General features: G+C 42.5%; 1 protein-coding gene across 2 annotated transcripts in view; it reads left to right on the top strand.

Annotated features, from left to right (window-relative positions):
* Positions 1 to 16,175, top strand: part of LOC121272297 (misshapen-like kinase 1) — a 276,034-nt gene that overhangs the window by 172,070 nt on the left and 87,789 nt on the right. For both annotated transcript variants that reach the window (XM_041178877.1, XM_041178876.1), the window contains exons 12-13: positions 2,487 to 2,697; positions 9,279 to 9,395. In XM_041178877.1, the coding sequence (XP_041034811.1) occupies positions 2,487 to 2,697; positions 9,279 to 9,395 (328 nt within the window). The remainder of the gene's footprint in view (positions 1 to 2,486; positions 2,698 to 9,278; positions 9,396 to 16,175) is intronic.

Raw genomic sequence — 16,175 nt, 5'->3', positions numbered from 1 at the left:
ATATAACACAAAAAGTTGTCGAGTAAAAGTCCGAGCCCGCAAGCGTATCTTTTACTTCTGCAGTCTCCTTTTCTGAGTGAGATTTTTGTTTGAAATGCGAGGGGCAAGCTTCTGCAGTTTATGCTCATTGAGGTGAGCCGTGTTGGTGCTAAACAAGACCAAATCATCGTCTTTGACCTCTGCCACAAACTCTGTGCCCTAGCCACAGATTCCCTCACAAACCCCAAGGAGAACCAAAATGTTTGCAGCCTTAGTACCCTTGTTTGACGACAAGCTGATCTCCTAACCCCTTATTAAAATCAATTCAGAAAGACCACCTGGTTCCGTTCTATAAAAAAAAGTGAGGGGGTCTGGTGAGAATTTCTACAATTGATGAATTGTCCCCTTTGAAAATTAAAAAAATAAACTTGCATGCATGTGCGGCTTCAAAACTAGAGCTGTGGCAAATTGTCAAAAAATCCCTTTTTAGTGACTCTTGTATGTAAAAAGATTTTTAAAAACCAGTTGTTGGAAACAAAAAGAAAAGCAGGAAATCATGAAAATGTACAGTATCTGTAAAGATTATTTGAGGAGAGACCCTGAACCTCTTTCCAATACATTTATCTTCACTCTGACCATTCATTTACGCTTGATATGAGTGACATAAGGTGGGAGCTGAGGACAATTTTTTAACCTAATGAGTTACGATAGGAACTTTAGAAATAGGAGCAGCAATGGACCATGTGACTTTTTGTGCCTTCTCTGCCATTCAATATGATCATGGCTGATTATCTACCTCTGCTTCGCTTACCTACACACTCCCCATATCCCTTGATTCCCTGAGAGACCAAAAATTCATCTATCTACTTTATATATATTCAAGATGGTGCATCCACAATCCTCGGGGGTCGAGAATTGCAAAGATTCACAACCCGTTGAGTGAAGAAATTTCTCTTCATGTCAGTCCTAAATGATCAGCACCTTATCCTAAAACTGTGCCCCCTTGTTCTATATTCTCCAGCCAGGAGAAACAGTGCCTCAGTATCTACCCTGTGAAGCCCCTTCATTATCTTGAATCTTTCAATGAGATCTCCTTTCATTCTTCAAAACTCCAGAGAATATAGACCCAATTTACTCAGCCCCTCATCATGACAAACCCTCTGACCCCACAGACCACTAGTGAACTTTCGCTGCACCACTTCTAATCCAAGTATATCCTTGCTTAAATGTAGAGACCGAAACTGCACACAGTATTCCAGGTGTGATCTCACCAAAGCTCTGTACAATTGTAGCAAGGCTTTTTTATTCTTGCACTTAAATCCAAAGGCCAGCATGCCATTTGCTGTCCTAATTGCTTGCTGTACCTGCATGCAAACCTTTTTGTGTTCCTTATGAGTACACCCAAGTTTAACTTTTTGAACAGCAAAATTTACAAGTTTCACGCCTTTTAAAAAATATTCTGCTGTTCTGTTTTACCCAAATGAATAACCTCACACTTCCCCACATTATACTGTATCTACCATCTTCTTCCCACTTATTTAACTTTTGCAGCCTCTTTGTGTCCTCCTCACAGTTTTGCATTCCCACCTAGTTTTGTATTGTCAGAAAACTTAGGTAAATTATGTGAGTGATTTAGACAAAGAGTAGATTGTAAATAGCTGAGGGGCCCCAGCGCTGATCATTGTGACAGTCCACAACCTGCAATGTGAAAATGCCCCATTTATCCCTACTCTCTGCTTCCTGTCAACCAATCCTCTATCCATGCTAGTATTTTATCCCCAACTCCATGAGCCTTTACCTTGTGTATTACCCTTTTGTGTGGCACCTTGTCAAATCCAAATATACTGCATCTACTGGTTCCCTTGTTATCTACCCTTTTAGTTGCATCCTCAAGAAACTAATAAATTTGTCAAACAGGATTTCCCTTTCATAAAACCATGCTGATTTGTTATAATCATACTATGTTTTTCTAAGTTAATTGTTAAGACTTCCTCAATATTAAATTCCAGCACTTTTCCAATGACTAATGTCAGGCCAATAGACCTGTAGTTTCCTGTTTCCTCTCTCTCGCCTTTCTTGAATAGTGGTGTTGCATTTGCCAACTTCCAATCTGCTGGGACCATTCCAGGATCTAGGGAATTTTGGAAAATTCATAGCCAGCACATCCCCTATCTCTGCAGATGCTCCTATAGAACCCTAGGATGTAGGCCATCAGGTCATGGGAATTTGTCGGATTTTCTTCGCTAGAGTTTTTCCCTTGATCTGGAATACGTTGCCTTATATGGTTGTAGTTCATAGTAACATTTAAAAGAGAAGTGGATCAATGCTTCATGGGGGACATCTGTCAGGACAACAGGGAAAGAGCAGGAGAGTGGGACTTATTGGATAGTTCTTTCAAAGAGTTGACATGTGCATGGTGGGCCATATGGCAGCTTCTTGGGCTGCATTGTTCTTATCATTCTGTGATTCTTTATACTTTTTTTTTCTGCTCCCCATCTCCATGGCAGCTCCATTGTGAATTTGCCAGGTGAGTCCACGTTGAGGCGAGATTTCCTGCGGCTGCAGCAGGAGAACAAGGAGCGCTCGGAAGCTGTGAGGCGGCAGCAGCAGCAGATTGTGCTGCCACGCCGGGACCCAGAGGAGCACAAACGGCAGCTTCTCTCCGAGCGACAGAAACGCATAGAGGAGCAGAAGGAGCAGCGACGTCGGCTGGAGGAGGTAAAATTCAGACAAGGGTTCTTCAGTGTGGTTGGAGCACAACTCAATCAGTAGAAGCGGTGATTTATTATGTCTGTATTTTGTGTGCATTTTGTATTTCCCAGATGTTGTGGTTTCTTCATACAAGTGCTATTGATGATGGAGTATTCCTGTGCAGTGTTAAACACTGATTTGCTTAAGTGCATTTCTTTCCAGGAGCTCATAATATCTTGGGAACTCATTTCTATGTATGCCTGAGTTCCTTAGCTCCCTGTTGCATTTCGTGTTTATAATGCCTCAATGCATGGACCACATTACTTCTGTTAATTTAACATCCAGTTCACTTAACAAGCAATTGTATATTTGGAGGTGTTACTGGTTGCTGGTGCCTGAGCCACATGCACATTTCCCTTTCAACCCTGAAACCCTATATCAAATCAGGCCACACTGGCTAGAGATATTCTCAGCCCAGGTCTGAATTCAGCAACAAACAAAGTACTGACCGTATTCAACTTGCCTGTGTTTGAAACACTCAGAACATAGTGTCCAACATTAGATGTGATTCTGCGATTGGACATTACTTACTAAATAATCCCGATTATGCTAAGAATTACACAAAAAACAACCAATTTAAGGTTATCAGTTGGGCTGGCCGTGTGGCTCACTTGGCGTGTTAGAAGCTGCACATATTCACACACAGGGCCTTGTCCTTTGCAACTCGAAAAAACATGCCCACACATTGTGCCTTTTGCAACTAAACAAAAGCTTGGGGGACAGCTTCCCTGGTTCATTATCCATGGCAATGCCTTGACCAATCAGAGTTGACTTGCCTGGTTTGAATTTAAACAAAAGCTTGGTAGTTAATTGTTTTGTGGGTGCATTCTCCAGGCAATATCTTTACCAATCAGAGTCCGCTCTCATGTAGTATAAATTGTTGTTTCCCTTGAGATTTGGTATTCTTGTGATTCTGTCCTGATGAGTACAAGGCGAGAAGCTTTGATGTCTCTTTTTTTCTGCAATACTCAAGATCTGTACTACCATCTAACTAATTGATCACGCATTCATTGCTGTTTGTGGAATAGAGTTCTAAACTTCTGCCAACTTTTGTGCATAGAAATGTTTTATAGTTTCACTCCTGAAAGGTCTGTCTCTAATTTTTATGCTTTGATACCTCATCCTAAACTCCTCAGGGATAATTTCTCACCTGGTCTATTCCTTTAATAGCTTGAAAGCTTTGAACAATTGGCCCTTAACCATCTAAATTCCAGGGAATACATACATATACAACCTTAGTTTGTTTAAATGCCTCCAAATTCAGCTCTTGGAGTACAGTTAAAATTCTGGTAAGTCAACACTGCGCAAACCAAGACTGGTGTATCCTTCCAAAGATGCTCAGAACTGCTTACAGTACTCCGGATGTGGTCTAACCAGGGCTTTGTGTAGCTGGAGCATACCTTCTACCTCCTTGTATTCTAGTCCTGTAGATATAAAGACCAGCATTGCATTAGCCTTTTTGGTTACTTTCTGTACCTGTTATGACATTTTAATCTACATATCTGGATCACCGCGTCCACTGTTTCTAGCTTTTCATCATTTAGAAAGCTTTTGGGGTAGTACAGCTATGAGGAGCTTTGCTTGAACCAAGAGTGCTGGCTATCATTGCTGGGTGCCAAAAGCTGAGAAGTACACAAGAACACAAAAAAATAGGAGCAGGAGTAGAGCATAGGGCCTTTCAAGCCAGTCCTGCCCCATTCGGTGTGATCATGGCTAATCTTAGGCTTCAACTCTACTTCCCTGCCCACTCCCTATATCCCTTGATTCCATGGGAGACCAAAAACCTGTCTATCCCAGCTTTAAATGTATTCAATGCTGGAGCATCCACTCCGGGGCATAGAATTCCAAAGATTCACGACCCTTTGAGTGAAGTAATTTCTCCGTGTCCACCCTGTCAAGCCCATTCAGAATCTTGTATGTTTCAATGTGATTGCCTGTCACTCTTCTTAACTCAGGAGAAAATAGACCCAATTTACTCAGCTTCTCATCATGGGATGACAACCCCTTCATCCCAGGGACCTATTCAGTGAACGTTTGCTGTGTCATCTCCAATGCAAGTATAAGCGTTCAGTTTCCCATAATGAATTACTGAGATGTCAACCCGGACTAATCCGGCATCATTCATCAATCCTGCATAAGCGCCACTGGGCTGTATATCTTCTTGATTATGACTGGAGGCACTGGCTTTCTTTGAGGCCCCAATCTGAGTCTGCACTTCGTCAAATTATCATTCAGTCACATTTCATCAGCCATCTCGTATAACTAACACAATACTGTGCAAGATTTCATAATAAAATGTACTGACAGTGGACCTGCCTGAGTGGGTGCTGAAAACTAAATCGCAGTATGATTTTTCTCTCGCCAGTTTTTTCAGCACTGAAATATATTGGCTTGTTCATGCATGAGGAAGTGGGCAGCAGAAAGAGTTCGAAGCGAGGGTTTTATTTTTGACCTGTCAACTGCACAACTGTAGATATTGGAGAAATGCTGGTGTTAAATTTGGTTTTGTTCCCCTTTTTTATAGTGTATACATAGTCATTTCCATGTAAGCCAAGCAACTGAGTGGAGGGCAGGTTGCATTTGCATGCCAGCATCCCATGGTACTGAGTAGTTACAGCTCCATTGTGCAGCATCACTGCCCTGCTTCCTGCTTGGGTGATTTTAATTGGAGTTTTCAGATCCGTTTTTGTGTAAGAAGCTTCAGCACCACCAGCAATTACTGTGCCTGCTCGACCATGCAAAATGTCTATCTGACTGACCATCATGAATGATGAACAAGACCATTTGGCCCGTCTGAATTTATTCGAGAACAAATTGTATTTATGTAGCGCTTTTAACATAGCTAAACGTCTCAAGACACTTCACAGGCACGTCATCAAATAAAACTCGACACTGAGCCACATATTAAGGCAGGCGACCAAAAACTTAAGTTTAAAGGTTAGATTTTAAGAATGTATATTGAAGGAGGAGAGAGAGTACTGAGGTGAGGGAGGGAATTCCAAATTTAAGGCCTCATCAGCTGAAGGTATTGAGCATGTATTTTTTCCCAATTGCAGCTTCCAATTCTTTCCTTACTCTCTCTCTCTAACTTCTTCCCTATGCTGACCATTCTCTGTACGAGGTGTTTCTGAATGATTTACCTAGAACAGCATAGAAACGGAACACTTGGTCTAACTGTTCTAGACAGAAACATACGTTTACGGCACAAAAGTAGACCACTGAGCCTATAATGTCAATGCTGGCCAAAAATGAACCATCCAGCCTATTTCACCATCCAGCCAATCCTTGGCCTGTAGCCCTGTAGGTTACGGAATGTATATTGAAGTCTTCTATAAATATGATGAGGGATTCTGTCTCCACCACCATTTTGGACAGTGATTTTCAAGCTCCCACCAAATTACTCCTCAACTCCCTTCTAATTTTTCCATTAATTACTTGAAATCCATGCCCCACCTCTCGAATGGATGTAGGCCCCTGATGTCCACTCTATCTAAGTGCCTTATAATTTTATATTCCCCATAACCTCCTCTGTTCAAAGGAAAACCACTCCAGTCTGTATAATCTTTTCTCATAGCTCAAATTCTACATTTGTTTGCATTCATTTGGATTTCTTGTGAATTGTCCTGATGAGTGTAAGATGAAAAGCTTTGACAAAAAATGTCTCTTTTTTTCAGCAATAATCAAGTTCTATACTACCAAACATCTAACTCCACATTCCTGGCAACATCCTCATAAATCTCCTCAGTACCTTTTCTACTGTAGCAATTCCTCCCTGGAATGCAGTAACCAGAATTTTATGCTGTGCACTAGCACCAGTCTAACTACTGTTCTGTACAGTTCCAGCATAACTTGCCTGCTTTTGTCATAGAGTTATACAGCACAGAAGCAGGCCCTTTGGCCCATCGTGTCCATGCTAGCCATCAAACACCTATCCATTCTAATCCCATTTTCCATCACTTGGCCTGTAGCTCTATATGCTATGGTGTTTCAAGTGCTCATCTAAATACTACTTGTACTCTGGATCTCGGCCAATAAAGAAAAGTACTCTGTGCGCCTTCTTAGCCATCTTATTTACCTGCCCTGCAAGGTCCCTCTGTTCCTCTAGACCTCTCAGAATTTACCATTTATTGTCCATTACCCTTGCCTTGTTTGCCCTTCCCAAATGCATTGCCTCACACTTCTATGGAATGAATCCTATTTTTTGATATCCATTCTTGGAATGAGTGTGTTGCTGGCAGGGCCAGCATTTATTGCCCATCCCTAACTGTCCTTGAACTGTTATGTCTTGCTAGTCCAGATTTTGAGTTCTGCCTTTGTTCCTAGCAGGAACATCTTTGTTCTGAACCCTCTTTATCTCTTCCTTGGATTCCTCTCACTGCTCTGATGTTGATTTGCTGTCAAGTAGCTGTTTCCAGTCCGCTTTTGCCAAAGCGCATCACAGCCTAGTAAAATTAGCCTATCCCCAATTTAAAACTTTCACTCTTGGATTGCCTTTATCCTTTTATTCTAAGCCTAACTGAATTATGATTACTGCAACTAATATGCTCTCGTAGTGGTGCGCCCTGTACCTGCCCTTTTCTTGTTGAACTTGCTAAGTGCTGGTTAAAAACATCTCCAAATGCATTTTTAAGAATTTTGCGCCCTCTATAACTTTTATATTTCCAAACAGAGAGACACGTTACCGAAGCTTTTCATCTTGCAAGAATGTAAAATTTCTCCTGGGTAATTCAAAACCAGTCAGCACCCTTTTCTTCTGTAGTATAAATTATTGTGATGTTTTGAAATTTGGCATTCTTGCATTTGTCCTGATGAATGCAAGGTGGAAAGCTTAGGTAACTTGCATCTCTCATTTTCATACTGACTTCATCCCAGTTAATAGAGTAGTCAAAATTCCCTACTTTGATTGACCTTTTCTTTCTGCACTTCTCAGCAAATTGCCCACATACTTGCTCTTCTATCTCCTTCTGGCTGTTGGAGCTCTACAGTTTACTCCCAACAAGTTGTTTACTCCTTTTTTTGTTCCTCATTCAACTTATATAGCCTCATTTGATGTTCCTAGCATATCCTCCCTTCTCACAGCTGTGATGGTTTCTTCCATAATTTTGTGACCCTCCTTTTTTTAATTCCCCTTTCTATTTATCTGAAAACTCTGTAACCATGTGTGTTGAGTTACCATTCCTGCTCCTGTTCAAGCCACATCTTAGTTAGAATGATGATATCAGACTTCCTATTGTCTATCTGTACCTCAGCCCATCTGCCTTCTTCACTAAGCCTCCTTTTATTGAAGTATATCCCACTAATCACTGAACAGCTCCTTTGTTGTCTGTTTTCTAGCCTTTTTGTTTCTTAATTCACATATTAATTTTCTGCCTTCCATTTCTGCCCTGCTGTTTGCTTCCTTCCACCGTTCTTCATCAAACCCTATCACCACGGTTTAATTTAAATTAATATTCCTAATTTACCTCTCTATCCTTTTAACTATCTTTTATATCTCTGTCGGAGCACATCTCTGTCACTTTCCTTCCAAGCTGAAACTCAAACCTTTACCACTAGGGATCAGCGCTGTGGCTCTTCATGAGCACTGCGTACAATGCTCAAGAAATTTTCCTTGTGCCTTAGCGACCGAATCTAGGCACAGTACTCAGTGCAGACTTTAGCCAAAACACATTGTACTTTCGTGCCTTCCTCTGATTTAACCTGCTGTTCTGGCTTTGCAGCTCAACACTCAGCTGCAAGTGAAGCAATGATTATCACCTGATCATTTTTTTGTATAAAGAAGAATTCTATTGCAAGTGTGTGTTTAGGTGTCAGCTGTGATTCCGTGCATTGCACTCTCTTCTCTGAGCTTAGTGTTTTCAGGCCTCATTTGAGATCATGTAATCCCAGACTGATACTCCCTGTGCCAGTGCTGAGAGAGCACTGCATTGCTGGAGGTGCTATCTTTCAGATGAGGATGTTAAACTGAGGCCCTGTCTGCCCTCTCAAAAGGAGCACGAGAGTTATCATGGCATGTTGACCAATGTTTACCCCTCATCCATCACCACCTTAAAGAGATTATCTAGTTGTTATCTCATGACTGTAGTGACCTGCTGTCATGTTTGCTACATGACAGTAATGACTACACTTGGTTGCCAAATGCTTTGGAACACCTTGAGTTCTTGCAAGTCAATAAATAAATGCAAGTTCATTCTGTCTGAGTTTTGTAGAGTCAAATACAAATGGACTGCATTTGCACTAGGTCCTGGTAACCATAACACTGGCTAGCAGTGCTCCCCAGCCTTGCATTTACTTGGTGCCTTTTACGACCTCAGGATGTTACAAAGCACTTTACAGCCATTGAATTACTTTTGAAGTGTGACTAGTGTTGAAATGCGGGACCTCAGAATAACACAATTTTAGGATAAGTGAGAATCTGAGGCACAGCCCCAACTCTTTCCCCTCACCCTTCCCCTTCATCTCCCTAGCTGCTTTGATGCAGATGCAGTCTTTTAATTTGTTAGCTGGTTTGTACAGATTGTTAAAATAAACTTGCAATTTTTTTTTTTAAGCAACAACGGCGAGAACGAGAGCTACGCAAGCAGCAAGAAAAGGAGCATCAGCGGCAGTTAGACGAGATGCAGCAGCTTCGAAGAGAGGAGGAGAGGAGACAGGCTGAGAGAGAGCAGGTATAAACCCTGGCTGTCCTGCAGCAAAGAGATTAATCTTTTACTTTCGTGCTTCGGAAAGAGGTGCTATGTGGTACTTGTGCAACCCTGCTGCTGGACTTTCATCTCACTCAAAGCAATTCTGGCCTAAGGGCCCTATGTTCAGGCTCTCTAGCCTGTGTTGACCTTGTTTAGGGCAGCAGTTGAAGTGCTACACTTATCTTCTGTATCCCTGAACGAGGGAAGTGACAATTCAGCTAGAGTCCTCACTCGTAACTATCCAGTGATTTCCCAATAGAAAGTGCAAATTTGTGGAGTGTCAACTGAGCACATGATCAGACTCTTAAGATGCCCTCCATAGTTGAATAGCCACTTGGCACTCACTGTCTTGTCTGCGAATGAAGAATGGTCAGTCAGCCGAGTCATCAGAGGATTGCCAATGCCAATGAAACCATTCCGTAGTAAGTGTTCGCACTCTCCAGAGAACACTCAGCCCTGTACTTGCTGAGGCATTGCTGCACACTATCCCTCATTTTCAGTCTTCGTTAGAAGGGCAGTGACACAAACTGTTCTTCACCCTCCTGCTCAGTTAATTTGCTTTTGTCTCCCTCACATTATGGTGGTCACATGAGTCTTGGCACATTCTGACAGTCAAACCTAGTGGCACAGGGATCATTCATTGTGATGGCGCTGTGAATGTAGGCTTGCAAGGCTTTGAGGCATCAGAACAGCAGTGACTAAATATAATTGACCCAAAAGACTAGGTTCGGTTTTGAATTTCATTTGTCCAGCTTATAATGCAATCTTTTCACAGTATTGTCGTTATGTGGGTCAGTAGACATTGCAATTAAGAGTGGAGTTAAACTAGTGCCAGAAGAGAATGATCCAAACAATAGAGTTATTTCAGGCAGTGTACGTGCTACCCAATCTTTATGATCTCTGATGAACTATGCAAGTTGTACATGTTCAGTGAGACAATATCAGTTGTCAAGCTAGTAATAGACAACTTGCTAACCCACAGTAGCTGAGAAACTCATAGTAAACATTTCTGAATTTAATGTTATGTACCAGGTTATTTTTGAGGGTGGTGGGTGATGGGAGGGCTATGGGATTGGCTACTCATCTGCTCATCCACTTTTTTTAAACCAAATTTTCAAATTTCCCAATTTGATGCAGCGTAAAGTTCTCTCTGCGTTTGTCACAAGACTCCGCCTCAAGCTAACCTCAGAAGTCTTTCTCCCCTCCCACTCTTTAAATGCAAACAGTGTCATTCTCAACAACCAAGTGAGACTTGGCCAAACTAGGCCAGATTTGGGATGAAGAAGCAGAGGTGAAAGGGCAATATCGTGCACCAAGCGCTCAGAATGCCCAGCACAGATTGGCCCATCGTGCCCCTGTGCTGGCTCGTATCTGATGAGCCCAGTGCCCTGCTCCCTCCACATTGCACATTTTCAAGTGTTCATCTAATTTCTTTAGCAAATTCATCCCATTTCTCAATTTTCCACAATTTGACAATGAAGTTTATGCTGGAAAAATGGGATTATGGCAATGGGTGGGATTTTGCATGGGCTCCATTTCCATCATTCAATGCTTGCAATGTGCAACTTCATTTGAGTGCCCTCAATGTCAGCTATTTCACCCGAGCTCTGTGTGGGAAATATCTGCAACAATTTCCCTTCAAAAGTGTATGTGTGAAAAATTTAAATAAAACTGAGAGCTAAGCTTCTTCTTCTCCTTCTCCTTTCAAGTTTAACTGGAGAAATTTTGACTGTTCTGTACCAACAAATGGACCATTTGTTTTTTTTCCTGACTGTTTTCTTTCCTTTACCTGTGCTTCATTTTGCATTCTCTAGGAGTACATAAGGCATCAATTAGAGGAGGAGCAGAGGCAGTTAGAGATTCTTCAGCAGCAGCTACTGCAGGAACAGGCTCTGCTTCTGGTAAATGGTGCAGGCTGCAAACCCTCATCCTCTCATATCATTCCAAGGTGTCTGCTCCTAACCTTTAGAGGGGTCATGCAACATTTTCACAGGAGTAAACAGGGTGTTTTCCTTTTTGTCTCCTCCCTTCCCTTTTTGTCTACCCTTGCACCTTATCTTCACCCCCTCCCATCCCCAACCGAAAAATATAGCTGTTCCGATTTATAAGGACTGTGGCCATAATCTGATGTAATTATGGGATGTAGGGTTGCAATATTTTCAGTATGTCCAAGTTTAATGCTTCATCTTTGGATACACATTAGCACAAGATACATAAAAGAACAGATTGAGATGAATTCTTATTCCATAAACGATCTTCTGTTCTTGGGTGGAGCACAACACTGGAAAGTTGGCACTAGTCACCATTTTGTTTTGTGTGGGATGCTACTTAGTAAAGCCAAACGCCATGGGTACTGTGCTGATCGACCCCAGTGTTAACTGTGCACCCAGTGCCCTCGAGCTAACCTTGATCCCTTAGAGTCCCTTGATCACTGCAGCCAAAATTTGGTAGTTATGGGATCATTATGTCCTCTTGTGTGCTTAAGAATGATTTTTTTTTATTTTTTCATTGTTAGGTCCTTATGTCGGCAGGCTAACAGGCAAGGTATATACAGGTTTGGACATTCTTTACCCCACTTCCCACACCACTCCACCCCACCCGCCGCCACCCCACCCCCCCAACCCTTTCCACTCTGCCCAGACCAGGATTACTCTACGTACTCTTGTAAAATAAATATTGAATGACCCTTCAATCCATTTCCATCTCAGTGCAAGTCCAGCCCTTCTTTGTTCTATTCTTATTTGTGTGTGTGTGTGTTTTCCTATGTATCCTTTTGTAAATTCTCCTAGTAACTGGTATGCTATAAATCCTGTTTGCACTAGGACCATTTTCCTTTTAGTTTAGTTTAAATCCAAATCAACCACCTATTTGCATTAAGGCATGGAGTGCAAATGGAATGAATTTAATTTGGAGTGAGTCTGAAGTGAATATTTGTCCTCTCAGTGGCAGCACGGTGGTGCAGCAGATTTAGTGTGGTAATCTCTGCTGCACTGAAGGACAGGATACCGTTTCCCCCCATGTGGTTTCTCCCCAATCCCAATTGTCTACTTCCTTTTGGGGAGTTGTTTGAATAGAGGGAGGGGGAAAAAAATTTGTGAGTAGGATACGTTACCGTTTCTCAGTGCTGTTGGACGTGGAGCAACTTTGACGGAGATCTGGGAGCAGGTTGCCTTGCTGGATGTCCGCAGGCACTGAATAGGTGGTGGCATTGGATGACCTAAAGAAGGGGAAGCATTCTTTGCAAGTGAAGGATAGTTCTGAAGATGAGGAAAAAACTGCTGCCTCGATGGGGTACTGGATTCACTCTGACTCTGGATCGAGCATGTGTATGATTGTTGATCTGCCTTCATTCTGGAGTTATATGAATGCATGCAGTTTTGCGATGACCATGCGATATTTCCTGACCCCTCTACATGGTTGATGTTTGTGAGCTCTGCAGATTTTCCCTCAGGACTGTTTTATTTAAGGTTATGCTGTTTGTTGGCTGTGCTAACTTTCTCCAAAGTCCTGAACCAGTTGGCAGTTCACCTAACTCTGTGTTGTGTATCATTTTAAAATCTGTGATGAAGCCTTTAAAGAATCTGGAGAGCGAGTACTTTGGGTGTCCGAGTAAACCCTGGCTTGGAAATCCAGGCCAAGTGAGTAAATGCGCATAGATTTGACCAATGATGGCGACTCACACCATTTGAGTCATAAGCCCTTTGCTTGCGAGCAAGTTTTAGCTCCATTACCTGCTCTGAATGTTGATCAGACAATTCCATTCTATGATTCTATGTCTACTGTATTAGCCAATTTCAGTGAATTCTGGAGCACAAGAATCAAATTCATCAGGACTGCCAGTGTGATATGGTAAATTTCTGCCCTTAAGTCATCACTCGGCCTTTGCAGGAGTATTTACTGCATCTCTCTGCTGGTAAGTATCAACTCGACCCTGTTTCCAAGTCAAGTAGAATGGAAGTGATCCAAGTTATCCAGATTGGGTAACCTAACAGTATAACTGGCAAAGAAGAGCTATTTAATCACTGATGTAATGCTGATATTCAGACATCAGCTGCCACTGGCACATCTTAGTTAATGCTAGAACATGTTCAGAAAGCACATGCTGAGGACATCTATTTGTAGAATATCATTACAGCCGGAACTTTTATCCCCAGCTCAGCTTTTCTTATATAAAATTAACGCCTCATTCAGGCCAATTATAAATCTAGCCATCAAAATTAAGGCAAGGAATTATTTAATCATATTGATAGATAGACCTTTACCATCTAGTTCTGTAGGATCAGAATTACTTGAATTTGGCAATATATCTAAACATAATGACTTATTCTGGAATGTTCCTGCCTACTGTATGCACATGAAGACCTGATGGCCTGTGATTTGTGCTTACACGGTGTCAAAAGCCTTGATCAGCCATTTCTTGCTGAGAAATGTGAACAACTTCTTTGTAGATTAGGGTGCAAGTTAACTGACAAATCTTAGAGGTCAAACTTTCTATCCTGTTTCCTACTGTTGCATTGCATAAGCCTGTGAGCTTGTTAAAAGATTAGGTTATTGCATCTAAAATTCCACTTGTGTGAATTGGGCCAGAAAGTCTGAACAAATGATTCCCTGCTTTCAGAAACTCAGTCTAACAGTGCTTTTTAAATCCCTCCATGCCTGACTCCCCCCACCCCACCTATCTCTGTAGTCGCCCACAGCCCTCTGATTTCTAGCTTCTTGCTCATGCCTGATTTTAATTGCAGCACCATTGGCAACTGAGCCTTCAGCTGCCTTAGCTCTTAAGCTCTGAAATTCCCCCCTAGTCCACACTGCCTCGCTACCTCTCTCTCCTTTTAGGTGCTCTTTAAAATCTTTGACCATGTTTGTGGTCAGCAGTCCTAATAGCCCCTTATGTGGCTCAGTATCACATTTTGCTTGGTAACATTCATGTGACGCACCTTAGAGCATTGTATTGTGCTAAAGGTGCTATATAAATACAAGTTACTAGTGTGTAGTCAAATGCAAAAGTTGTTTTGTGTGCAGCAGAGCTGAGTGTTTGGTTAAACTGTTGGGTACAATTGCTTGACAGAAGAATGTTGTCCAAGAGAGAGCGCAGCATCTCCCAAGTAATGTGAATTGAAGTTGGCTATAAACTGCCTTTCGTGCAATGGATGGAATGAAACAGTCATTAGCTGTCTTTGGCGGCTACACATTCTGCTTCTTGCTCTTTAGCGTAGCAAGACTATTGTAGTATCATATAATGATCCTGCACAGGAGGCCATTTGGCCCATTGTGCCTGTACTTTTTAAATTTGTTCTTGGGATGTGTGTGCCGCTGGTCAGGCCATTAATTATTGTCCATCCCTAATTGTCCTTGAGAAGGTGGTGGTGAGCTGCCTTCTTCAGCTGCTGCAGTCTATGCATTGTTAAGGAGGGAGTTCCAGGATCTTGACGCAGCGATCAGTGAAAGAATGGCAATATAATTCTAAGTCAAGATGGTGTGTGACTTGGAGATGAACTTGCAGGTGGTGGTGTTCCCATGCTTCTACCACCTACTTTCAGGTGCTAGAGGTCGTGAGCTTGGGAGGTGCTGCCTGAGGGACCTTGGTGAGTTGCTGCAGTGCATTTTGTAGATGGTGCACACTGCTACCACTGTGTGTTGGTGGTGAAGGGAGTGAATGTTTGAGGTGGTGGGTGGGGTGCCAGTCAAGTGGGCTGCTTTGTCCTACATAATGTTGAGCTTCTTGAGTGTTGTTGGAGCTGCACTCAACCAGGCAAGTGGAGAGTATTCCATCACACTCCTGACTTGTGCCTTGTAGATGGTGGACAGGTTTTGGGGAGTCAGGAGGTGAGTTGCTCTCAGCAGAATTCCCAGCCTTGACCTCTGGTAGCCACAGTACTTATTTGGCTGGTCCAGTTCAGTTTCTGGTCAATGGTACCCCCCAAGGATGTTGATAGTGGGGGATTCAGTGATGATAATGCCATTGAATGTCATGGGGAGATGGTTAGATTCACTCTTGTTGGAGATGGTCATTGCTTGGCACTCGTGTGGTGCAAATGTTACTTGGCACTTATCAGCCCAGGCCTGAACGTTGTCCAGGCTTTTCTGCATATGGACACAGACTGAGGAGTCAACAAATGATACTGAACATTGTATAAACATCCATGAACATTCCCATTTTTGACCTTATGATAGAAGGAAGGTCATTGACGAAGCAGCTGAAGATGATTGCGACTAGGATAGTGCCCTGAGGAACTCATGCAGCAATGTCCTGGGACTGAAATTATTGACTTCCAACAACCACAAACATATTTCTTTGTGCTAGGTATGACTCCAACCAGCAGATTCCCATTGACTTCAGTTTTGCTAGGGCTCCTTGATGCGACACTCAGTCAAATGCTGCCTTGATGTCAAAGGCAGTCACTCTCTCCTCACCTCTGGAGTTCAGCACTTTTTTCCATGTTTGAACCAAGGCTGTAATGAGGTCAGGAGCTGAGTGGCTCTGGCGGAACCCCAACTGAGCGTCAGTGACCTGGTTATTGCTGAGTAAGTGCTGCTTGGTAGCACTGTCGACGACACTTTCCATTACTTTACTGATGATCGAGAGCAGACTAATGGGGCGGCGATTGATGGACATACCTGGGCAAGTTAGGTGGATGCCAGTGTTGTAGCTGTACTGGATCAGCTTGGCCAAAGGCACGGCTAGCTCTGGAGCACAGTTGTCTTCAGTATTATTGTCAGAATGTTGTCAGGACCCATAGCCTTTGCAGTATCCACTGCCTT

This window comes from Carcharodon carcharias, chromosome 33 (assembly GCF_017639515.1).
Source record: "Carcharodon carcharias isolate sCarCar2 chromosome 33, sCarCar2.pri, whole genome shotgun sequence".
Lineage (NCBI taxonomy): Eukaryota > Metazoa > Chordata > Chondrichthyes > Lamniformes > Lamnidae > Carcharodon > Carcharodon carcharias.
Note: the sequence above shows the minus strand (reverse complement) of the source record. Positions and strands in the feature narration are given on the sequence as shown.